General features: G+C 38.7%; 1 protein-coding gene and 1 long non-coding RNA gene across 2 annotated transcripts in view; one reads left to right on the top strand and one right to left on the bottom strand.

The window, feature by feature from the left end:
* Positions 1-22,589, top strand: part of TMTC2 (transmembrane O-mannosyltransferase targeting cadherins 2) — a 257,820-nt gene that overhangs the window by 95,249 nt on the left and 139,982 nt on the right. The window contains exon 2 of the mRNA XM_069773740.1: positions 8,939-9,509. Coding sequence (XP_069629841.1) covers positions 8,939-9,509 — 571 coding nt within the window. The remainder of the gene's footprint in view (positions 1-8,938; positions 9,510-22,589) is intronic.
* LOC138682540 (uncharacterized) lies at positions 7,687-12,994 on the bottom strand. The gene is made up of 3 exons (XR_011322643.1): positions 12,799-12,994; positions 12,374-12,428; positions 7,687-7,914 (listed from the first exon to the last, which is right to left on the bottom strand). It is a non-coding gene; the product is annotated as an uncharacterized lncRNA (long non-coding RNA).

The following is a 22,589-nucleotide window of genomic DNA, read 5'->3' as shown; positions in this document are numbered from 1 at the left end:
GCAGTTATATTAAAAATGGGCAATACTACAAGAAAAAGATACCCAAGAGTTCTGGTTTCTTGCCATACAAAATAGTCTTTTAAGGCTTCAGCATAAATATTTGTAAGATACCAAAATATGCTTAACCTAAATGGAAAATGCTTATTCTGTACAATATTATTAAAAAAACCCAAAAAACAACAAAAAAACCACCCCACAAATCTGCTAGCATGATATCCTTTGGGTAGGAAAAGCAATAAGGGGTGTACAGTTGGTGTGTGTCAGAACATTAGTTTTATGCATTTATGCATGTTATGGTGGGGCTAAAGGGAGGGAGGAGGAGACTTTCTGGAGACAGGAGAATTTTGGCTGGGCACAAATTCCACAGCTGATAGTTTGTAGCATGGTGCGGTCTGTGCTTGCCAGTTCTGTGGATAATGAAAGCCAGGGTGGGTCTGCCTGCTCTCTGAATCACTTGATTCTTACAGTGAAAAACATGAACATGACCAATGATACCTGGGTCTGGGACTGTTTTTTTGTTCCCCCTCCCCCAATAAGGACATTTCTTCAGTATGAGTTCTAAAGCCAGTATAAAGGTTAAATTGATCTCTGTGGATATGCATACACCAAATTGTTTTCACTAAATAGATTTTGAATAACACCTTTCAGTTAAACCAGTAAAATTTTAAGTTTAGACCAGACCTTGGTTAATGAAGGGGTTTTTTGGTGCTTAAATAAAGGCTTGAAGAAAGGAACTTACACAAAATAACTTGATGTTCCCCCCCCCCCCCCAAAAAAAAAAAATATATAAAGGAGAATGTCTGTATATTACATTGTGGTTCAGTAGTTTCTCCTCTACTCATTATTTCTATATTTGTATGTGTACATGTTCCTGTGTATTCTCTTCGATGCTTCACTAAAAATAAAAGTCAGTGCTGCCTAAACATTCTTTCAGGCTTTAAATTTAGAGTTCACAAGAGGCATGGGTTTGGGCATAATTATGTACAATTTCCTTGAACTTTCTCAAAATATTGTCAGAAAATAGATTGAATGGAAAAAAAAAAGGTAATTTTTCAAAAATTAAATTACTGAGCTTTTTTTCTTAGTATAGTCTGCCATGTACTGAAAAGAACAGAGAAGATAGTTGTGGGACTGATGTATGACTGATAAACTCTATTCTGTAGTGTTACAGTATGTGTGCCTCCATTTTCAGATAATGGCTTAAAATGTGTGTGCCTTGGAAAGGCTTTATGTATATTCAGAAAGTGGCTTGTCAAAAAAAGTAGTTTAATATCCATACTATTAGTTTGGTTAAGAAACTCAACATGTCTGCTTTAACCACTGTATTCTCAAGCCTTAAAATTTCTGTCTTTGTACTGTTGTGAGTTGCTGTATGGTGAAATGGCAAAAATTATTTATGTTTTATTTTTTCAAAGGAAAGTGGGGAAGAGAAATAGTATAGTGCCATATTCTACTGCAGAACAGTAAATCTAATAAGGCCTGCTGGGCCCACTTTTATCATCTAAAATAGAGTTGAAAAGGGGAGCAGAGGTTCCAACTATGAATTCTGACCATGCTTCAGAAGCTGTTACTTTTTATATATACATATATATATATAAAATAAACAAATCATGAGTTATTGCCAAGCAGTAGTTTGGCACTGAAGAATATTTTAAAGAATAACTTTGAATGTGTATTTGAAAGAGTAAGTTATCAGGTAAATATGAAGTGTCTTGAAGTCTTAGAGGAACAGAATTAGCAATCTTATGTTGTATGGTGTAATCGTGAGAGAAACTAGCTTATGAAACAGCTGTGAGAATAGCAGAAAGCATTTTCTAGTTTAGGAATGTAAGTACTGTTTCAGTAAATGTTTTTTCACAGACCTACTGTACATGCTGTGGTGAAGAAACTCAGGGAGCAGCCACAAAAACAGGAGCCCTTCTCCCTCTGTTTATCTGCTCCCTCCTGAGAGGAAACCGATGGTATCCCATTGTTCGGCATCAGAAAATACTAATTACTTCTCTCACTTCCCTCCAGCGTGCATTTTTTACCTGTGCATGAATAATCACATAGTGCTATGCCAGGCAGTTGGTATTAATTAGGGTTTCAAATTTCACATAGTCCATCTTTTAGTGTTCATTATGCCAGACTAAAGCTTAAAGTGAGAGGGGGTAAGGTGCACTTAGGGTTAATATTAAGGCCAGATTCTTTCAGCATATGAGGACACACTTAGAAATGAAAAGGCTTATACTATGGAGAAAGATACAGTTCAAAGCCTTTATACTTAGCTGTTGAAATATTTATGTTCTGGGTGGAAAAGATTTTTTCAGGCCATCTCAGCCTTCCCGTGACCAAAAATGTTTTGAACCTTTAGTTACTTAAAGTTTTCAAAGCTCTTTTAGTCAATAAGAAAATCAATACGTGCAGCAGACTTCAGCGTAGTTAAGGCAGTGCCCAACAGCATTCAGTGTTGTATGTAACTGCTACCACCGATTCCTTTTTCTGAGTAACACCGTGTGTCTTCAGTTGCAAAGGTATAAAGTCTAGAAGGCTGCAGCTGTTGGGCTGCTGGATCATAGCCTACTGGTGGACTAAGTCAAACCACAGGTGATAGTCATTCGTGGAAATAAGCAAGGAACAAGTTACCTTGCTTAGAGGTCTTTTTTGTCCCATTGCATTCTGCAAATTTATGTTGCTTATTTTAATAGATCAATTCCTTTAAAAGACATTGTGCAGCTTAGAAGATCTTAGAAAGTCTGTATGTCTTTATACGTGGTACAAGACCATAACCTTTCTCTGATTTTGTTGTTTGTTTTCTGGAGGGTTTTTTTGTTCATTTCTCTGTGTCTTCATTTTTGGCAGTGGTTGCAATCACGTGAGGGTATAGTTATAGTTGTCTCACTCATCCATCTTTCCACTCTGCTTGTATCTAATTCAGGAAAGTCTCACGCAAGAAAGTTTTATGAGCAAAACACTACTTACAGTCCTGTTACTTGTCGTTCCTGATTGTTCTGGTACTAAACTGAAGTTGAGTATGAAATTACTGCTGTAGGGCAGTAATAGTCTGAAATCTATAAATAATATTATCATTTGTTAATGTATTCTTTTGAGGGCCTGTATTAACTACATGTTTGGTTAATAGCTTTCACTAGCAGTTACATAGGATAGGAATATTATATTAAAAATATATATTGTGTTCAGTGTTTGAGCTCTGAGTTTGATGCATTCAGGTATTTCTATATAGTTAGAAAAGGACCATACTATTGTCAGAAATTAACTAGGTAGTAGTTTGCTAGAACTTTATTGGCCTTTTGTGGTGTTAGGTTTTCCTTTAATTAATTTAAAATATGATTTGAACCTTGGTGTTTCCTTCAATCTATTTGGTATGTATAGTCCTATTCTCAGAGCCTGGCAAGCAACTCAAGATCCTATAAATCACTTAACTAGTTGTTACCCAGTATTTCCTATCTGAAAACAGCTGAGTTATTAGCTCTTCCTTAGAGATTCACCTAAGAAAGTTTGTTCTTAAGAGAAACTGAAAGCTGCAACTTGAAAACCAGAGGATGCACAGAATTTGGTCTCCTGGAGGTGTCCCTAGTTGATATATAACATAGATATCTTTTTTTGAGAAGTGGCATGGATAAAACTTTACTGCCTGCTGGATTTGTAGATAGATTCCACTTTCACAACATTTGAGAAGGAATGAACTTAAATACGGAACAAGTAAGACATAATTGCTACAAGAAATCTACCAGAATGGCAACTAGTTCCCTTGAGTCTATAACTAAACATTTAAATGAATGTGGTTTTATGTACTTATGCTTATTACTTTCATAAGACACCTCTACGTACTAGATAGTATTTTCTGATTTTTCTTTATCCTGTCAATACAGACTACATGTATATTGTAGTCTGCGGGCAAGTACAAGAATTGTCCAAACTATGACAAGCTCTACTTGCCTGCTTTCTGACCATGCACCTGCCTAACAGATAGCTTGTAAGTAGTTTGGAAGGTTGACTCAGCTGCTGTATGTTTTGGGGATGTGAAGCTGTTTGTACTCCAAAAAGTAGACTCTGGTGGTGTTTTCAGGGTTATTGTCTACAGAAGTAACATATGATCTTGAAAACATCCTTAGGATGACTTGTTAAGATCCACTGTAAAAATACTCCAGGGTGCTTTTCCATTGCTATTTATGAAAAAGAAGTAAATGAATAATATTCAAAAATGATCTTGAGGAAAAACAGCAAAGAACGTCCAAGTAGAGACTTGCCAGTCGATCACTGCCTATCTGTTTTGTATGTGAGAGGGCTGGTCAATGGCTTCCTGTGTGCACGTTTGGGAGTTCTCCTTTTTCTTTAAAATATGTTCTCTACTTCAAATGCTGATGTTCATTTTAAGCATATGGGGACCATTAGCAATATTGAAGCTGGACATAAGGCTTAACGTGTTAAATCACTTTAGAATGTTGCATCTGTTTTTTTACCCTGGTGTTAACACCTGGATCAGTTTAGCACTAGTGCACAAGTTTAGGACATATATAGCTGTTAATTTTAAAAACATCTGGGACTTCTCTGTGTGTGCGTGTATGAATGTATATATGCATGCGTGAACTGCTGTATCTCTGGCATTTTTTGGTTTGATGAAAAAAATCTTACTGAATTGCACTCAAGGTGTGTACTGACCTAGGCAAATAAGTGGTTTATGGCAGGAAGCAGAAGGATTCTTTCGAGGGGATTAGAAATTATGATTTTGCCTTCATAGCTTTTGTCTGTCTTCAGGCTTCTATTTCTGAAGAATTGATAGCTGACTCTGATTTCTCCCCCCCCCCCCCCCCCCAAACCCATCCATTTGTTGTACACTGAATAAGATATCCCGCTCTCCTGGGATTCGTGAAGTGGGCAGGCATTAAAAATTGAAGAAAACAAGTTCCCTGACTGAGTCTGCAACCCTTATCTGAGGCTGCTTGAAAGTAAAAATGCCAATTGTGTTGGAGCTTTGAAAAATGACTTTCCCTGGTGACCCGCTGCCTTTTAGCGAGAGCAGAGTTTACGGCTCTGTTTGAGTGATGAGTGCAGTTGGAGAGTTCCTCTTGTTATGCCCATTAGCAAGATTGGACTAATCTGCGGGACATAACCTGAAGGTAAACTGTAAGTGAAGGAGAAGACAGGGCTAATAAGGCATTTTGTAGTTTCCTTTATCCCAGAGTCTTTCCCGGAGCCAGCAATTAATATTATTTTCTATCTGCGGAGAGCCCGGGTGGCTGCCAGCGCGGGAGGCTTTGCAAAGGACACGTCAGTGCTACCTGCCAGGCCGTGAAGAGGGACTGCTTTCAAAATTGCCGTTGACGTTGGCAACTAAGCATTGATACTGCAGCAGAGTTAACAGCTTGTTCATTAAAGAAGAACAGGGCCTTGCCCCAGCCAGCAGCAGGGCAGCTGGGGAGCTGCCCCAGGCCCGGGCATCAGGCACCTCCCTGGGTCTGAGGCCGGGCCGGGAGATGGGCCTGCGGGTGGGCCTGGGCCCGCGGGGCCCACGGCCGGGCCGGGCTGTGGGGAGCTGGAGAGCGGCCCTGCTGCCGTGTGGCTGGGTTGGGGGCTGACGGCCCCGGGGGGTGACGTGGGGTCCTGGGCCGTGGGCAGGGCGAGGGGAGTCCGGGGACGGGGGGTCAGGGACAGTCAAGGCTTGTTAGTGCCCTCAGGGCCCTGACACGAGCAATTTAGCACTATTTATTTTTATTCTTTTATTTTATTAGATACAGAGCTTGTATTTCTCTCCCCTTCACAGAGAGAAACATTTCACTTCACGTTTTTCTTGCCAGTGCTGTTAGACAGCCAGGCTGGGGATGCAGATGGGCGCAGCCCCGGCTGGTTACGCCTGGGCTGGACTCAGCCCGCCGGCTGTTTCTGTCGGACCTGCCGTGAGGGTGTCCCGGGTGTTGTCCTTAGAGTTCCTGAGACCTTGTTTGCTTTTACTTTTGAGGGCAAAATGACACAGAGCAGCCTGGCTCCAGTATCTTAGGTGCTCGTATTCCTGCATCCTCCTATGCAGTCAAGTCTAATGTTGGCCAAGTGTCTTTTTTTCTTACATTTTATAATGTGAAACAGAGTAGTTGTTGAACGTTCAACAAGTAAACTATGTGAGACTCGCTTCTTTGCTGTAGGACATCCAGCTTTGCTCTTGTATTAGACTTTTCTAATATCCCAAAGCATTAGTTAGACTTTTTCACTTTTACTTTCATACATTTAGCAAAAAAATAACCATATGGAAAGAAATTTTAACTTTATTTAAAATTCTGACTTGTAGAGAATACATTTGACCTGACTGAACCACTGAGTAAGCTGGAACTGGCAGCTTCCGTATTTTTCATGCTGACTGGCAGGTACTATAATCTGTTGCCTTTACACGCACAAGGAACTAGGAGTATTTCTGAATTGCCTGCTAAAATCCATACCCAAATGCAGGATGATCAGTACTGTATCTTCAAGGCTTCCTTTTGATTTTTAGTTGTGGGTTTTTTTTACTTTTACTGTGAATAGGACTGAACCAGATAGGATCAGAGCTGCACCAAATTTGTTGCTGAAGCTGTAAATAAAATTTGACTGAATTAATGCCTCCAGAATGGTTTCTTTGTAATAGGTTTCTTTATGATTTGGAGAAAAGCAGTTTACTTTTGGTGGGGAATAGTCCAATATGAGTATGTGCTGCGTGAAAATGATGGAGGGAGGACTTAGAGGGAGAGGGCTGGTTGCTCTCTCTTCTTAACAAGTGTAGCATCATAGTGTGGAGTTGTTTTATACATGTCTACTGGTAGCTGCAGTTCCGTTTGGTTTTTTTTTTTTTAAAGTCCTTGCATGGCTTCAAGTGTTGGAAATGGCCCCATTTGCAAAAGATATAATAAAAGCTGCCATTTCCTGGGAATGACCTGGGCACTGTCTAGGCTCTTTGTAGCAGCATGCTCTGCCTCAGGGGAGGGCAGTTGTGCTGGCAATATTACTGCCACTTATTTTCTTAGTGTTTCCCCAAGAAAAAACACTTTTGCAGTTCAGGGTTTCAACTCTAAATCCTGACATCTGATAGCCTTTCTTAGCGTTTGGGAATCTGTAGTCTAACGTACTATGTTTTCCTCGGAGAAGGGACTTTTTCTAGCCTAACACCTGCTTCATTCTTGCTGAATTCCTAGTTTTCTCATAGTAGTTCTGAGAGTGATACTACAAACTGAAATCACAAACAGAGGAATTAGATTTCAGGAAAGGACTATACGGAAGGACAAGATAAATAATGTGAAAACAAAGATCTTGTTTTCTTCCAGTGTTCTTTTGTGACTGGACTAAAATGAGAAAAATGTGTGTGGGGTTGGGAAAATAAATACAAGCAACCTGATCCACTGCATAAGCAGAAGTCAAAATGAAAATTTTCAAGTATTCTAGAAAGCATCATCAGATCTTTAAAGGCTGACCTCTCCATAACCTCCATATGCTCAGAGACAAAAGGACATGCTGAGAGGAAGCATGTCTGAAAGCATTACAGCAATGTGCTCCGGACAATGGAAATGCTGAGCTGCGTGGTATTTAGAGTATTTGCATGGAGATTCTGTGGCATAGTATATCAGTGTTTGAGCATTTTTCTTTATAGAGCAAGACAACATTCCTGAAACTAATACCATAAAAAAAATGGGATTTGGATACAGGTTCCAAGGGAGTGGAGAATGTGAGGGGAGTCTTGGAGTATGAATTAAGAGTAGTGCATTTCAAACACAGGCCTGACTTTCTCACCATTTTTTTTCTTCCTCATCCGAGTTGAAAAATTGTTAATTATGGGAAGATATTTATTGGAAAGGCAGAAAGAGGGAATGAGTAAAGCGTTAGATATAAATCATCTCTTGTGTTTAATATTTTTAATAGAAGAGTCTTGAGCTGGCTGGTTTCTTAATTACCCTGGTAAAAAAAAAAATGCTAAATGAGTTAAGCTCAGTAGTAACAACAATGCGTCTTTAAAGAATTGCTTAAATACAACTTTGGTTATGAAGGCAAGTAACTAATTAAATTCTAGTCATCTTTTTGCGCTAAGCAGGTCTCACACCTTCTCCCACAGCATAAATTTTAAATGTAAATGATTGGATTTGTACAAACATTATAGGGGACAGATTTTTACAGTACCGAATTAGACATGGGGACTGCTAATGGCTGGCACCAGTCCTTGCCAGGGTGGTTGGAAACATAAATGCTGAAAGCTGCAGAATTTTTTTTTTCCAATCAAGCTGACACAGACTTGAATTCATAAGGTAATACAACCTAAAAATGTTTTTCGTCAATTGTAAATATAAGAAACTTAAAGAGAAGGTATATTTTCATCTGTAAAATATTCTGCTGTCTGCCTCCTGCAAGGTGTTAGCAGAAAATATTGTCAGTCAAAATATGTACGAGACAGTTGTGGGAGTGCCCCATACAGCACCAGAGATTTGCATGCTTCTACTGACTTCTGTATTTATTGTTCATCCATGTCGATGAGATTCATTCCAACATCTAAATTAAAATTTCAGTATAAAAGGCCAGTTGGGGTTTTAGTTCTGAATTACTGGAGGATCTGTTGTTTCAACAATAATGTTTGTCAGTTTTTCATATTCCTTTTACGTTTTAATTATAACTCATCAAATCTTAACCGATTACTCCTGGGTTACACTCAGAAGAATGTCACTGAAGGGTGTTTTAATTTAATGGAAGCAGCGCAACATCTGTTTCTAATGTTTTAAAAGCCAATTTATATGGAAATTTTGCTTTAGCGGGAAGTCAATAGATACATAGTTTTCTAACATCTCCTGTAAAAATTCAAAACTTGAATTAAAGCAGCACCAAAGCAATGCCATTCTTTCTTGTCATAGCAGTATGATTGCATTGTCACAGCCTTTCATCTGTACCCTTTTCCCTCTGTTGAAATGAAGTTTTTATTTGTCTTTTGTAGTCGAGCTATCAAGACAAACCAGGACCTTCTGCCCGAGACACCGTGGACCCATATCTTCTACAATGACTTTTGGGGGACACTACTCACTCACAGTGGGAGCCACAAGTCCTACAGACCTCTCTGCACACTCTCCTTCCGCATTAACCATGCTGTCGGAGGGATGGACCCATGGGGCTACCACCTTGTAAACGTCCTGTTACATGCTGCAGTCACAGGCCTTTTCACAAACTTCTCCAGGATCCTGTTTGGGGATGGGTACTGGACCTTGATAGCAGGCCTGCTCTTTGCATCTCATCCGATCCACACGGAAGCCGTAGCGGGGATCGTAGGCAGGGCAGACATTGGAGCCTGCCTCTTCTTTCTGCTTTCCCTGATGTGTTATGTGAAACACTGCTCTACCAGAGGTTCCTCACCAAGTACTTGGGGCTGGATCTTGGGAGCAGGGCTGTGTGCAGGATGCAGCATGCTGTGGAAGGAGCAAGGAGTGACTGTTCTGGCCATTTCAGCAGTGTACGATATCTTTGTATTTCATCGACTGAAAATGCATCAGATCATTCCTGCTTTATACAAGGTGAGTCTTCTTTCCCATAAGCTATTTGTAAGGCACCAATCACTTTTAAACAGGTGCTAAATGAGTTTTCAAGTACACAATAACTCTTAGTAGTTTAGTCAACTCCCCAAAATAAGCACAGATGTCTAATGGTGAAAGAACATTTAAAGCAGTTTAGTATAGGGTTTTTACATTTTGTTTAAACAATGTGTTATTATCCATTGCTATTACTTGACGCTGGGGATGTATTTTTTTCAAGTGCTTTCCTTGCTTCCAGCAGCTCTCTCCTCATTCTGTTTACTGTCGAGCACTGGATATATGGCTGCCTTTTGCAAAGAATTCATTCATGCTCTTATCCTCTTGTATCTTGCAAACTCAGCTTAGTTTGGTCGGGCGTGCAAGTGCGGCAGCTGATATGATCTACAGGATCCCCGAGGCAAACATAGAGCTCTTATTGTTTTAGTTTAACGAGATGCACAGGACCTGTGTGCACGCCTTTGGCATGTACTTTTTCTCCCCCTAGTAGGAGCTATGACTCAAATGTATTATTGCCTTAACAAAATAAATATTTCTCACTTTTTAACTTGCCCAAGAACAAACAAGTAAAATAAGCAAACAAACAAACAAGCCCACCAAAACCCCCTAACTTCCCTCTCCCAGAACTGCATGTATTTTAGTGGTACCCAGAAACGCCAGCTGAAATCAAGACTCATTTACATCAGTTGCTGTACAAATGAGTAAGCTGAGTATATGTAATTTTATTTTCAGTGAAATGGCTTTCTTTCAGAAAAATACTGACTTAACAAAAGGAAAATGTTTCACAGGGACATGTGTTGTCACATTTTTCAGTGAGACACAACCAAGAAAAGCAATAAAACAAAATACAGCTTTGCAGTCTATCTCAAACACCGTGATTTTAAAATTTTGATTTCTCACTCAAATGAATTGAAAAGAAATTGTAGGTTTTGATAAAGAAGTGATGATTTCTGCTTGTATAGAATATATATCTGTAGTATACAAGGAAAATAGTAGAGTCAAAAAACCAATTAGTCTCTGGTAGTTCCCTGTTAAACTGGTGTGACATGTTGACTGAGTTGTCATGGTCTTTTCAGAGAAAACTGAAAAGGAAAACCAAATTTATTTATTTATTTACTTTTACTCATGTATATTGGAGTATGTAAGAACTCTGTTGGATGTCAGTAGCCAAATACTGTGCATTTCATAATTCACTAAATTACTAGGCTACCTTTTCCTTGTACATCTGTACAGGCTGAGCGCTGCTGACCAAGTTTTACCTCAATACTAGGGAAGCCTCTGTTCGTTCATTTACAGTGATGAGGAGCTCAGCTGGGAGCTTCAGTTATAAATTATCTTCAGTAAGGCTTCTTTTTTACTTAAGTTTTACAAAAATCGTTCACAAATTACATAAATTTTTGTAAGAACATATTGTCCTAAAGGGCTTGGGGTGCCAGGAATATCTTCATTGACCTAGCCTGTTATGAGAAGTGTTTCTTTTTGAGTACTTGTCTGTATACTCTTTTGTATTCCAACTTTGCATGGCCTCTACCTTTAGCATGGCAGTTTCCTGTTCCCAAGCACTCTATGGGAAGCAAAGGAGTGAAACTAGCCTTTTGTAAGGATAATAGCTGTACATTCAAAGTAAATAAAGGCAGGTGTATCAAAGAGGAACGAAGGTAGCACCTTTAAAGCAAATTAATGCAAATGCTTCAGTCTTCTGGAGAGCTTCAGGCTATATGATAAAAACATTTTAGGGCAATAAAAACATTACGATTTACCTAAAAAAAGATACTGAAAATAATTATTCTAGTGCATTGCCACGTTTTCATCAGTATTTACTGAAGCACTTTCTCCCTGTGTTTATATTTCCTTTGGTCTTTGAGTTTTACACTTTCACATAAAATAGTGTTTAGAGAATGTTCTGGTTGGTGAGACTGTCTCTGGCCTGCTCCATAGGAAGACTGGAAATTGTTTTTGGAGGGTGCTGTTTAGTTGATATCAATGGATAATTTGAGAATGGCCAATGCACTTAGAGTTGAGAAACTTGCATTTTGATTGTAGCATGTCTGACCAATGTTTGACAAGTTCTAACCAAGAAGGCAAGTTAGATGCTGTCCTGGTGATTTGCAATTACCTTTTAGATTTATTTTCAAATAATTTCAAGATGATCATGCTGAAAGATTGACATATTAAAGTGATAACCAGGCTTTTCTGAAATCATTAGTTAGAACAGAGCTAAGTTTTCTTACTAAAAACTTTGGGTTTAGTTTGGTTCTGTGTGTTTATACATACAATGATAAAGACAAATTTTTTTTTTTGTTTTGTGGGGGTTTTTTTGAAGTTTTGTATTTAAAATAATCAAAATAAAACCCCAAAGTACGTAGCCTACAGATTGATTTTTGCATTATGCAGAATTAAATCACAGACTCAACAAAAAATGAAGAAAGCTTTCAACTCTGCACCTCTTTGGGATCATTTGGGTGTTGCCTTTTTCTTGCTGCTGCTTTGGCCTTAAATAAAATGTGTCCCTAGTAAGAACTGACAAATTCCTTCCTAGAACAAACTGTAAAATCTCCTTAAGCAAAAAAAAATCAAATTTTGGATTAAGGTGGGGTTTTTTTTTCCCTTTAATGGTGTTGCCTACACTTTTTCTTGCTTGAGAAGACATTCCTGCATTGCAAATTGCATAAGACCAAAGTAGCCATCTACAAATGAGTCATCCTGGGTTATCCAACTGGCTTGAGCATTTCGAACTGGAGTACCATTTAAACCAAAACAAAAAAACCTCCCACCAAACAAACCCCCATCTCATCAGAGGACTCTTTATTAGAATGTCTGGGAAATTGGAAAGAATTGTGTCCATTTACCTGTTCTGGAATTTGGGCTTTCTGTTTTCCCAATGTAAATACTGGGGTAGGGCAACTGCAGGAGAAAGGGGAAAAAAGGCATCAAAAAGGGCAGTCTAGGAAAAAGTGATGGTCTTTTGTAGTGCGTTGGAGAGGAAAAGTGTAGAATGGAACCAAGGAAGAAAGGAAAATAATTTCAAGAGGTGGTTAGCTCAAATCTGTACTAAATAAGTAAGCGGTAATGATATGAAACTGAATGCTTCGTAACAGAATGGTAGAAAGGAGCTACCCCTTTCAATTTAGCTAACCTTAAGCTAAACCCTGTCCAGCTGAGCTGACACAACTGTTTCCCAGGCTGTGCTGCAAACTGGGACAGAGAGGAAATGCAGGTAAAAAATAATCCTTACCCACCCCCTGACCCTTCTGCCCAAATATCCCAGACATACCTTTAGGAGTTATTTTAAAGCTGAATCAATTCAGTTATATCCAGTCCTTATCATTGCCCTACAAACAGCTGTACTGGCAAATACTAAGAGGAAAGCTGAGGTGCGGGGGCAGAAACAAGGAACGGAGAGTGAAGGATTTGGGGGAGTGGGTGGTTAAGGAACTGGGCTGGCTTGCTGCCAGACTCGTTTTTGGCTTCTATAAGCTTTTTCAGAATACACCGCTAGGGGAACTGAGACAAAATTAGTTATGTTTAAAGAATAGTAAAACCACTGACCTTCAGGATGGTCAGTGAAGGAGGAGCTGGTAAAAGCAGCTTTAAAAATGCTCCAGCAGGTGGTAGGAGATGGCATTAGGGTGACAAGCCCTTTTTTTCCCATTTTGTTCTTATCTTTGGGCCGAGTGTGGAATAAATACAAAATGGTGGCAACTACACAAGACCACTAGCTGTTTACTGGGCTCACACCTGTTATCACATGAGTTCTGATTTGTCACATCAAGTACATGACAGCATCCCAGTGCCATTTGAGTAGACTGGCAGGGATTCTGAACAAGGCAGCTGCAGAGCAGGACCACCAGCAGAGCAGATGAGTATTACCCCTTATTTAGAAGCTATTCTTAATGCACTTTAAAAATGTATATCATAGCTACTTATTAAACTATCCAGCTCTTTTCCCTGTCATCTGTGTATTGGTTATTCAGCAGAACTTGGCTGCTGTTTTTTTTCCTTTTGCCAAGTCTTGTATTCCCGTCTGCCTGTGATGCTCTCACTCTGGCTGGCAAAGTTGTCAGTCTGGACCCCATTTCATTTGGTTAGTTTTATTTTATTCTGTCTGACTGCCTGACAAGAATGTATTCGCTGTCTTTAAGTCAGCAGATTTTGATGGAAGTTTATTTATTGCAGTTGTAAATGAGTTGTCTGAAATGAGAGCAATTAAAAAAAAAAAAGTGGTGCTCTGCTGGGGCAAAGCAGTCCTTATGGAAGAAAGTTAGGCTTTTGTTTGATTTTTCAGCATTTTAGACCTTGAGTCATTTCCAGTGTAAGTTGCGTAGCAGGTATGCAGATTGATTGACTTGTCATGTATCATAGTTATCAGATGATTGTACCTGTCAGCAGCTAGACTTGTGCAAGTTTAACCACCAAAAGTGTAGGGGTGGGTGGGGGGAACCTGAAATCTGGAGAGAGCTGTGATCAAGTTTGTAATTATAGAAAATATGCAAATTCAGAGGCCTAATTCTTTTGTACTTGCAATCCTCCAGCTTGAGAGCAGAACCATTAATCAACATTGCAGTACACAGTCTTCTGTCCAATTAGTAGTACAAAGCTAATATAAACCCTACTGTGCTGCCCTTTTTCCTGTTTTTTTTTTTTAAGTGGGAAGGGAGCTGGACAACATTAGCAGTTAAAAAGATGGGGCAAATGCATTTAAAGCTCATTTTTAATATAATGGTAATGATAAAATATTTATTGCCCTGTGGTTTATGTGTACAAACTGCCTTACAGAAATAACTAAACCAGATGTATGTCCCACTAGTGTTCCACTGCTACAGTACGGTAACATTTTCCCAGATCAACATATTGTTAGTACAGGGGGTTTGTTATACTAAAATAAGGAAACCTCTCTTTTCCCATCACTTATTTGATTAAAATCTCCCTCCGGGAGGTCTGTCTCACATGTGGAATTAGTTATTGGTATCTATAGCTTAACGCGAACCACAAATTGGATTGCAGGATGCATTATCTAACCTTCTGTGCTATTATAACAGCATTGGTTTTGTAAAAAGCAATTTTATTGGAGGCCTATATTTTATTGAAGGTAATGATATAAACCTGGGGCCTCCATGGATGACATGGTCAACCACCAAACCAAGTTTTATAAAATGCTACTTTCTTTTATGGTCTTGGAACAGCCTTAGTTGTGGGTGATAGGTATGATTCCTGCTCAAAATAGGACCTGCTGGGTATTAGATAAAGCTACTGATTTTTGAGAACACTCTAAACTTGAAATAAGCCACTTTCTGCATTCTTCACTCTTTGAAGTCGTTACTTTTAGAACTATCATGCTTTGGAAAGCAATTTCAAAATAAAATGCTGTTCTTGATTTAAATTTGCAGTTTTATCCTTATCTTCTGAGGAGCTCTAAAGCCTTAGCATTGGAGTAGTTGGTCTTGATGTCTTTTCACCTCTTCTCCATCTACAAGTTATGCCATTTTGCAGCAGTGTTTTATCACTAGTTAAAATCTAGCTTGATGGTTTATTGTCTGCTTATTTTCTACAATCTAAGGAATTTTATTATGCTTGAACTTCTCCACAGCCCTGCATATTTTGGCAAATCTGATCCGTAAGCTGTTATTTTGTAAGTTGTCTCAAACACTTGCGTGGGTATGGTCCAGCCTTAGTCCTGTGTCTTTGAAATGCAATGTTTAAACTGATAGGGTAGCAGCTGCTGCCTCCCAGGATAGACTTCATCCTTGGAGTCAGATATTTAGTCAGCATACTTTTCCTTGAGACTACTCTTGTCCCAGTTAAAAATAATAAATAACTTACAGCTTCAAAACGTGACCTGACCTCTTGCAGGTTCGTTTTGTCTAACAAGAGCTGCATATTCAAGTGCGCTAAGCAGTTAAATATTGCATTTGTGTGCCGCCTAACCTTATGCAGTTCAAGAGCTGAGGAAAAGATTGGGAGCTCTATTGCCAGCTGGGGCCCAGTTTGTTCCCTAGCTGTGATCGCTCATTCTGCGGTGGTCAGCTGGGGGTTAATTTTTCTGGCAGCTTTAAGCCTGTACAAAATTGTGGAAATGCTGAGATGAATGTGCCTGCACATACATTGCTCATATTTGCGGATGAGCCAGCCTGGTGCTTTTCTCTTCACTCTGCTGGATGGCAGCAGCATGAGGCCTGTACGGTCTTGACCATCACTCCCCCCTCCCCCTGCAGTTATTTCCTAGACAAAAGAAGCTTTTTGCAATTTACTTCTTTTTTGACAATTTTGAGTAGCTAATACTGCTGTTTCCTGTAGTTCCCACAGCTTCTTGCTGCTTTTCCTTTTGATCTTCAAATAAGAAAAGCAAGATTGGCCTCTACTATGCTCCTTCTCAGAGATACTGATCTCCTGCAGGTCCCTGTGATGTCAGTGGAGTGGTACTGTCTCGGACATCAATATGTATAAATAGCTGTTGTTTCCTGAAAATATTTTCATGGGGTGATTTAAACCACTGACACAGATCACATATGACAGAAATACAGCATCCTAAGGCAAATTTAGCAAATTTTTTTTTTTTTTTTTTAATGAGGAATCATAAGATATCTTGCCGAAGTCACTGGCTTAAAATGGATTATATTTTAATATTAAATCTGTAATGTCTTTATTGGAATTGCTACTAAAATGTGCATTACATTTGTCTAACCACTTGAAGTCCACAGTAATATTTTGGAGACTAAATTTGAGAATTCCTCTCTGGAAAGATGGAAAAGGCAAAGGCTTCTTTAATAAATGAGTAAGTAAATAAAAAAAGAGAAGCCTTTTCATATTTACAGAGATTGTGAAGACATGAAGAACCTTCAGTTTAATGGAGAGGTTAGTTTGCTAGAGAAAGGTTGTCACTGTCTTCAGTCTTGCATAAGATTTACACTGCACGGTACCATGCAAAGTATGCTGTGTTCTTCCATTCTTCCCCCTGGCTTGAAAGGGATCTCTTTTGAGGCACAGGGTGAGAAAGCTTCCAGGGGCTTTGCACAGTTGGTGTTAGCACTTATTTTTCATTCTGAGGTTACATGCCTATTACTAACATCAAGAAGAGTGTGAATTTTTCCATGGTGGTGTTTATTTACAGGGTATTGGTGGGCTTGCTACTTGCCAGTTTACAAAACCTGTGCAAATAATATCAAGTTGACAATGTTACTCTCCTAGCTTTTAATGTTTTAAAAATATTTAACAAATCAAGTGAAAGCACCAAACTTACCATAGTGTGTAACAACTGAGTTTCAGAACATTAGGAATATTTGCAGGTGTTGGTTTTTCTTCTTCTTAGTGATTACTTTAGCTCCCTAATTGAAGAAGCTTTCTAAAACTGTGTTTTTCTAATGGCTGGTAATTTTCCTGTTTAAAATATCAGTATCAAAGAACAGTTAAATTTCATGCTTTTTGGTAGGGACGGTTGATGTATTAAGTATTTTATGCTGAGACAAGGGGACTTGGGTACCTGTGAACTTTGAGGGATAAGAAATACACGCAGCTTTGGCCCATCTTCAGTTTTCTGTTTGTTCACGAGCTGAAAAGCCATGTCCCTTTTCCCTCTAGCTCTGCTTCTCCCATGAGTCAGTTGTCTGGGTACTGGCCACAAAATGGGGAAAAACAACATACAGTGCTAAAGCTAAGTGGTGTCTTAATGAGTTAAACGTCTTCTAGTGTAATTCCTTTTGTGTAGATTTGCTTCAGGAGTTATGCCTTTCTGCTTAAACCTATTTTGGTGTCTTGGTCAGCATGCACGCATTTGTCATCGTATTCATCAAGTATGTATCCCTTGTGTTTGTTAAATGCCAGACAGAAAGTTTATACCTGTGCCTCGCATGCAAATCTTCAATCATGAGTACTTTACATTAGCTTCCTACTGTCATGTTTAGGCACCTAAATGTCCTGATTTGATGAAGTACTGAATGCTTGTAGCTCCTGGTGGGCTTTGCTGAGTGAACCGATTGCACTTGGTCGATCACAGCTAAATAGCAAGCTAGACTGTCTGCTCCCAGCAGTCAGGGCACGCGCTAATAGTGTCAGAAGAGAAAAACCTGTAAGTATGTCCCCAGCCAGAATCAAATAGATGGGGAGCAGGTGTAGCTTCTGGATGCTCAGAGTTCTGACTTGCAGCAGTGCATTACTGCACCTTTGGGAAAGGTAACGCTGCTGAGAGTATGTGAACATCAGGCTCCTGATTTTTTGAGCATCTTAACTGTAGTCACCTAAGTTTCAGAACTGTAGTGCTTGGAAAGCGTTGCTCGAATCTATTCGATAGAACTGTATTCTCAAAGGCAGTTGTCTTCCCAGAGTCCTACCCAAGAGAAAGCCATTCCTGGTAAACAAACATGAGCTCTGATTCCAGACCTCAGAGAACATGTTTTGAAGGGGCAGGAACAGATGCAAACCCTGAGCCATGAGGGAGACTTTTCTCTTGGTATTAGGTTTAATTTTGAATTTCCTGGCTTATGCTCATTTTTATTTAAGTCGTAATGATTTAATGATTACATGCACACTTTTTCCAAGCTGAGTGATTCTAAACATTAACCTATGTAGACAGTTACAATATTAAAAAGGGGGAAAATACAAGTGTATGGGATTTACAGTGGAAACAGCCAGTTGTGATAGAAGGCAGCAAACATTTTCTGGCATATTTACTGGAGAAACTGAATGATATTTTGTACATATGCCTGTATTTCTTTTTCCAGCTGCAATGTAGATTAGGTACGGGGAGGGAAGGAACCCAGGCTTGCAGTCCTGTAGCTGACTTTATGGGTCAGTTGTTAGGAGGTAAATTTCTAGCCTCACTAACCTTGAATGTCTCTTAAAAAAGAGAAGAATCCCTTGATGCTATGGATAGTCCACATTGGGAGGAGGGGCAAAACAAAATATTTTTTTTCCTAAGTTTCTAGGAAACTAATTGAAAATGCACATGAGGAAATTATGTTAAAATTATCCAGAAGCGTTTGGGGGAAGGGAGAGAGAATTTGTGTACCTGGCTCCTAAATACCAGGTAGAACATATGTACCTTTTTATGATCAGAATGGTAAGGCTTTCAGACACATACACAGATTATTTCTAAGGCTGTAGATTTCATTGGGTTGTGCAAAAGTCAGAGCTTCTGTGACATTTAATCACCAAAATCTTGGTTTTCTCGTTGGCAATAAAATATGGAAATAAATTCCCATAGCAACGAAGTCTTTAAAGTGAGCGTAGGGGCATATTGAGTTAATAAAGGCAATGAGGGAGCAGGGGAAAAGAGAGGGTAGAATTGTATTGAGTCTCTGTAAATTCTTTCTCTCCCAGAAAACAGGACTTTGGGGGTTATAGATAAATTTTTTGCATGTTTTAGTCTGCATGTTTTAAAAGTATCCTGGGCAGCTTGTACTGCTGTAGAGCACAATGAAGCTTGCATCAAGAGCAGTGTTTATTTAGTAGGGATTGTGAGATTACCGTTTATTTTTAAAATATATGTTTATTGTAGTTCTATCTCTTACTTGGAGACTTTTCTCCTTAAAAGACGTTATTAGAAGTGGCAAAACACTGCCACAAAATAGTTCTCATGAGTTTTAAAATAGAAGCAATGCAAATTTTTTTTAACTTTAGTTCTTGCTTCTTTGGACTACTTTATATATGGCATTTTTGGCTTCTTGTAATTTGAAATCTGTGGAAAGTCAGGACTGGCAATTCTGTAGAGTGATTTTTTTTGTTGCTTGTTTTTTTGTTAAAACCACTATATATTTTTACCTCTTCTGACCTGAGCTGTTAACCAAGAACTTGACTTTTTTGTGGGTAATTCTGGTTGAGAATATGGATTAAAAAATACCTGGTTCCATGGTTATGCAATCCTGTTTATTTACAAAGAAAATCCCAAGTATAATTTCTTCCAGAACAAGAAGTATGAAACTGTGTATCTTTATCTGAGTTCTAAATCCCTTTCAGCTAGCATTGCAGAGCTCCCTCTTGCATCTTTTTCAGGGGGAAGTTACCTGCATAATGTGTATTTTTACCTTGCTTCCTTTGTACCTTCTCTGATCTCTTACTGATTCATATACATACATATCTCACATGGAAAAAACCAAAACAAAACAACCAACACCCTCCTCCCTGCCTCCCCCACAACAAGCTAAACAAAAAAGTGACCCCAACACAAACAAACGAACAACCCCAAACAAAAAAACCCATCCCAAACAAAAACAAAATCCCCCAAAATCCCTCAAAACAAAAAAACCCACCTTACCTTCTGTCCATGCATCTTTGTTCTGGTAGGGACATCTTTCCTTGGAAGAGGAAATCAATTGATTATTTCAATCCGCTTCTGTAAAAGATCTTAGTGGTAAGAAACTCTTATCTCAAGTGAGATCTGTACCATACTTATGCAGTTGGTGATAACGGTATAATGTGGAAGTATCCAAGCTAGCTAACTTAAGGGACCTTGGTACAGACTGCAAAAATTGATCTAAAGGCAAGGTAGGTAGATGGGTTCCTTGGCTGCCTGATACTAGATTGGTATTAGTGCATAAAGTTTGAAGCTGGACAGGTAGATATATATACACCGCTCAATATTTGTCCCGAGTATTTATGAGCCAGCTTTTTAACAGGACACCCTGTAGTCAAAATAACTTAGCACTGTCATCATCTCAGGCCTTCCAAAACCAGAAGGAAGTGTTAATAATCAAGAGGTAAAGATTAACTTTGGGAAGTTTTAATTTGCTTTCTGTTTTGCAAATCTATAGAGTAAATCTTTTTAGGATTTCATCTGTAATCGTGAAGTTTGAAAAGGGGGAAGAAAAATTCTTTGCATGATGAAAATTGTGCTTCTTACTTGATGTTAGGATACTGTAAGACAAAACTGAGCTGGCTGCAGTTGTGGCAGATTACTTGATCTTTAAACAGTCCCACTTTTTACCTGCAGATACACTTTTGGTATTATATGTAACCCAAATTAAAAAAAAATAAATTGTGATTCATCTCTGTTCATATTTTAATTATTGTTTTGGTAGCTTTGTGTTGATGTATTTTGAAGATGTGTAGTTTCTAAATGCAACTACACAAACACGCCTCTTTTATATCCATCAATTTTCAGTCTAGAAAATTGTTTTCACTCCATTGTAGACCATGATATATATGGTATTATATTAGCTCTAGATCCTTGCAAATAACCATTTCTACCTTGGCACTGCCCTGCTCATGATACGGTGTGTTGTCAGCAATCTGTGATTGCGCAGTAGCAAAAAGGGTGATGTGTCCTTGTGCTCTCAGGTTCATCTCCAAGGCTCTGCGGTACCCAGATGGCTCCTCTGTGCTCTGATAATCTGATGATAACCCCTGCCATCATCAGGTGATATAATGAAGATACAGGCATCGGTGTAGGTTCTTCACTAATAGCTGCCTTGTTCATATTTGTGACTGCAAATCTGCATCCCGTAAGGAAGTGATATATTCACGTAATAGCTACATGGCATAGATGTCTCTTTCAGTTATAGCCTGATTTCCTACTAGAAATAAATTTAGTCTGAAATAACCTCATTCTGAAGTAGCAGTGATTTAGTAGGTTTATTAATGAAAACAGTGCTCTTTGACATAGTCCTTAATGCTTAGTGTTTCTAGCTTCAGGTCTATACCAATCCTAATTAAAGCTTTCTCCCATCCCGTCTTTGAATGAAAGAATTTCAGTGCCTGCTTAAGTCCAACTCTTTGGGCTAGCTGCCTGAAGTGTAAGGGAGAAATGAGTAATGATGACAAAAAAATGAAGAATTGATTGAAAAGCTGAGGTATGATATAGAAACCAAAATTTGGGAATCTATACGGGCTAACTATTCCTGTGTTAATCAGCGGAGCTGCTCTTATCAGCCAGAGGATGCAGCATCTGTCCTCTATCCTTATTGTAGGCAGTGTTTGTATGTTTTCTTGTAAGTTTTGGCAGACTAATGAAAAGTGAAATTTTATAAAATCTTATTTGATGTGTGACCTTGCATTCTGTGGCACTTGGTGGTTAGCAACCAACATACTGCCTCAATGGGGTAATAAATTCATGTTTTAATACAGTTATTTGTTTTCCTTGTAGTGTAGCAGACAGATTCAAACCCTCAGGGGGAGCTTTTTAAGTCTGTCTGTCTGTCAGATGGTCTGCTTTGCTATTTCATCCTCTGGGTTTGGTTACAGTATTTTGGTTAAGTGTTACATTACTTTGATACACAAACAATTTGAAATATTCAGATTTGTTTATAAAAAAAGGTATTTTAAAACCCCCAAACATACATGCCTAAAAACTCACTGCAGACTTAATGTTTTTGTGAGTCCCAAAGCCATGCTCCTCAGCATCAACAGACTTCTTCCAAACCTGTCAACGTGAAGAGGCACAGCAAAATGGCTCAGAAATTTTCTCACTGAAAATCCTAGAACTGCTTTTTAAAATAATGCGTATTTGCATCTTGAATCATAATATAACTTAAGTTTTTGTGCATCCTTCCAGAAAACTCAATTTTTGGTGCATTAAAGGAAATAAGTACATTGCTTTCCATTTTCTTCCCTCTGTTGATAATGTGGCTGTGGAAATTTAAGTACGTTAGGTTTTCTCTACATAGTTTTTTGGTAATCTGATGTACTCTGCCATTAGCTGGCTGGTACAGCCAATTGTGAGTTACATAGGCTGCTTGCAGAAACATAGACTCCTTGTGAAAGCTTAATTAAATGTAAATGTCCAGTTAACATTATGACAACTTCAGCAGTTCTGCACTTGAACATTATGTCCTTTTTGTGTGTGCTGTCCTTAAGAGTGAAGGCCACGTGTTTTTAACATGGGACTGTTGACTTTTTCTGGGTGCAGTGTCCTATAAAGATCTTACTGAACCCTGAAGCAGGGCTTCATGTTCAAAAGTTGTTGTTGTTTTTTTTCCTTGAGATATTTGATGATCTAATAGAAGCTGCCTTTATGATATGCTTAAGCCATCATGGGTACAACTCTACTTGTGTGTGGAAAATAGTGACATTCTTCTTGACTGTGAAAATAGTTTGAAATCTAGTTCTGATGTGACTAATGCTAAACTTTTTTTTTTT

This window comes from Haliaeetus albicilla, chromosome 28 (genome assembly GCF_947461875.1).
Source record: "Haliaeetus albicilla chromosome 28, bHalAlb1.1, whole genome shotgun sequence".
In the NCBI taxonomy this organism is placed as follows: Eukaryota; Metazoa; Chordata; class Aves; order Accipitriformes; family Accipitridae; genus Haliaeetus; species Haliaeetus albicilla.
The sequence above is the reverse complement of the archived record's forward strand: the minus strand, read 5'-3'. Positions and strand labels throughout refer to the sequence as shown.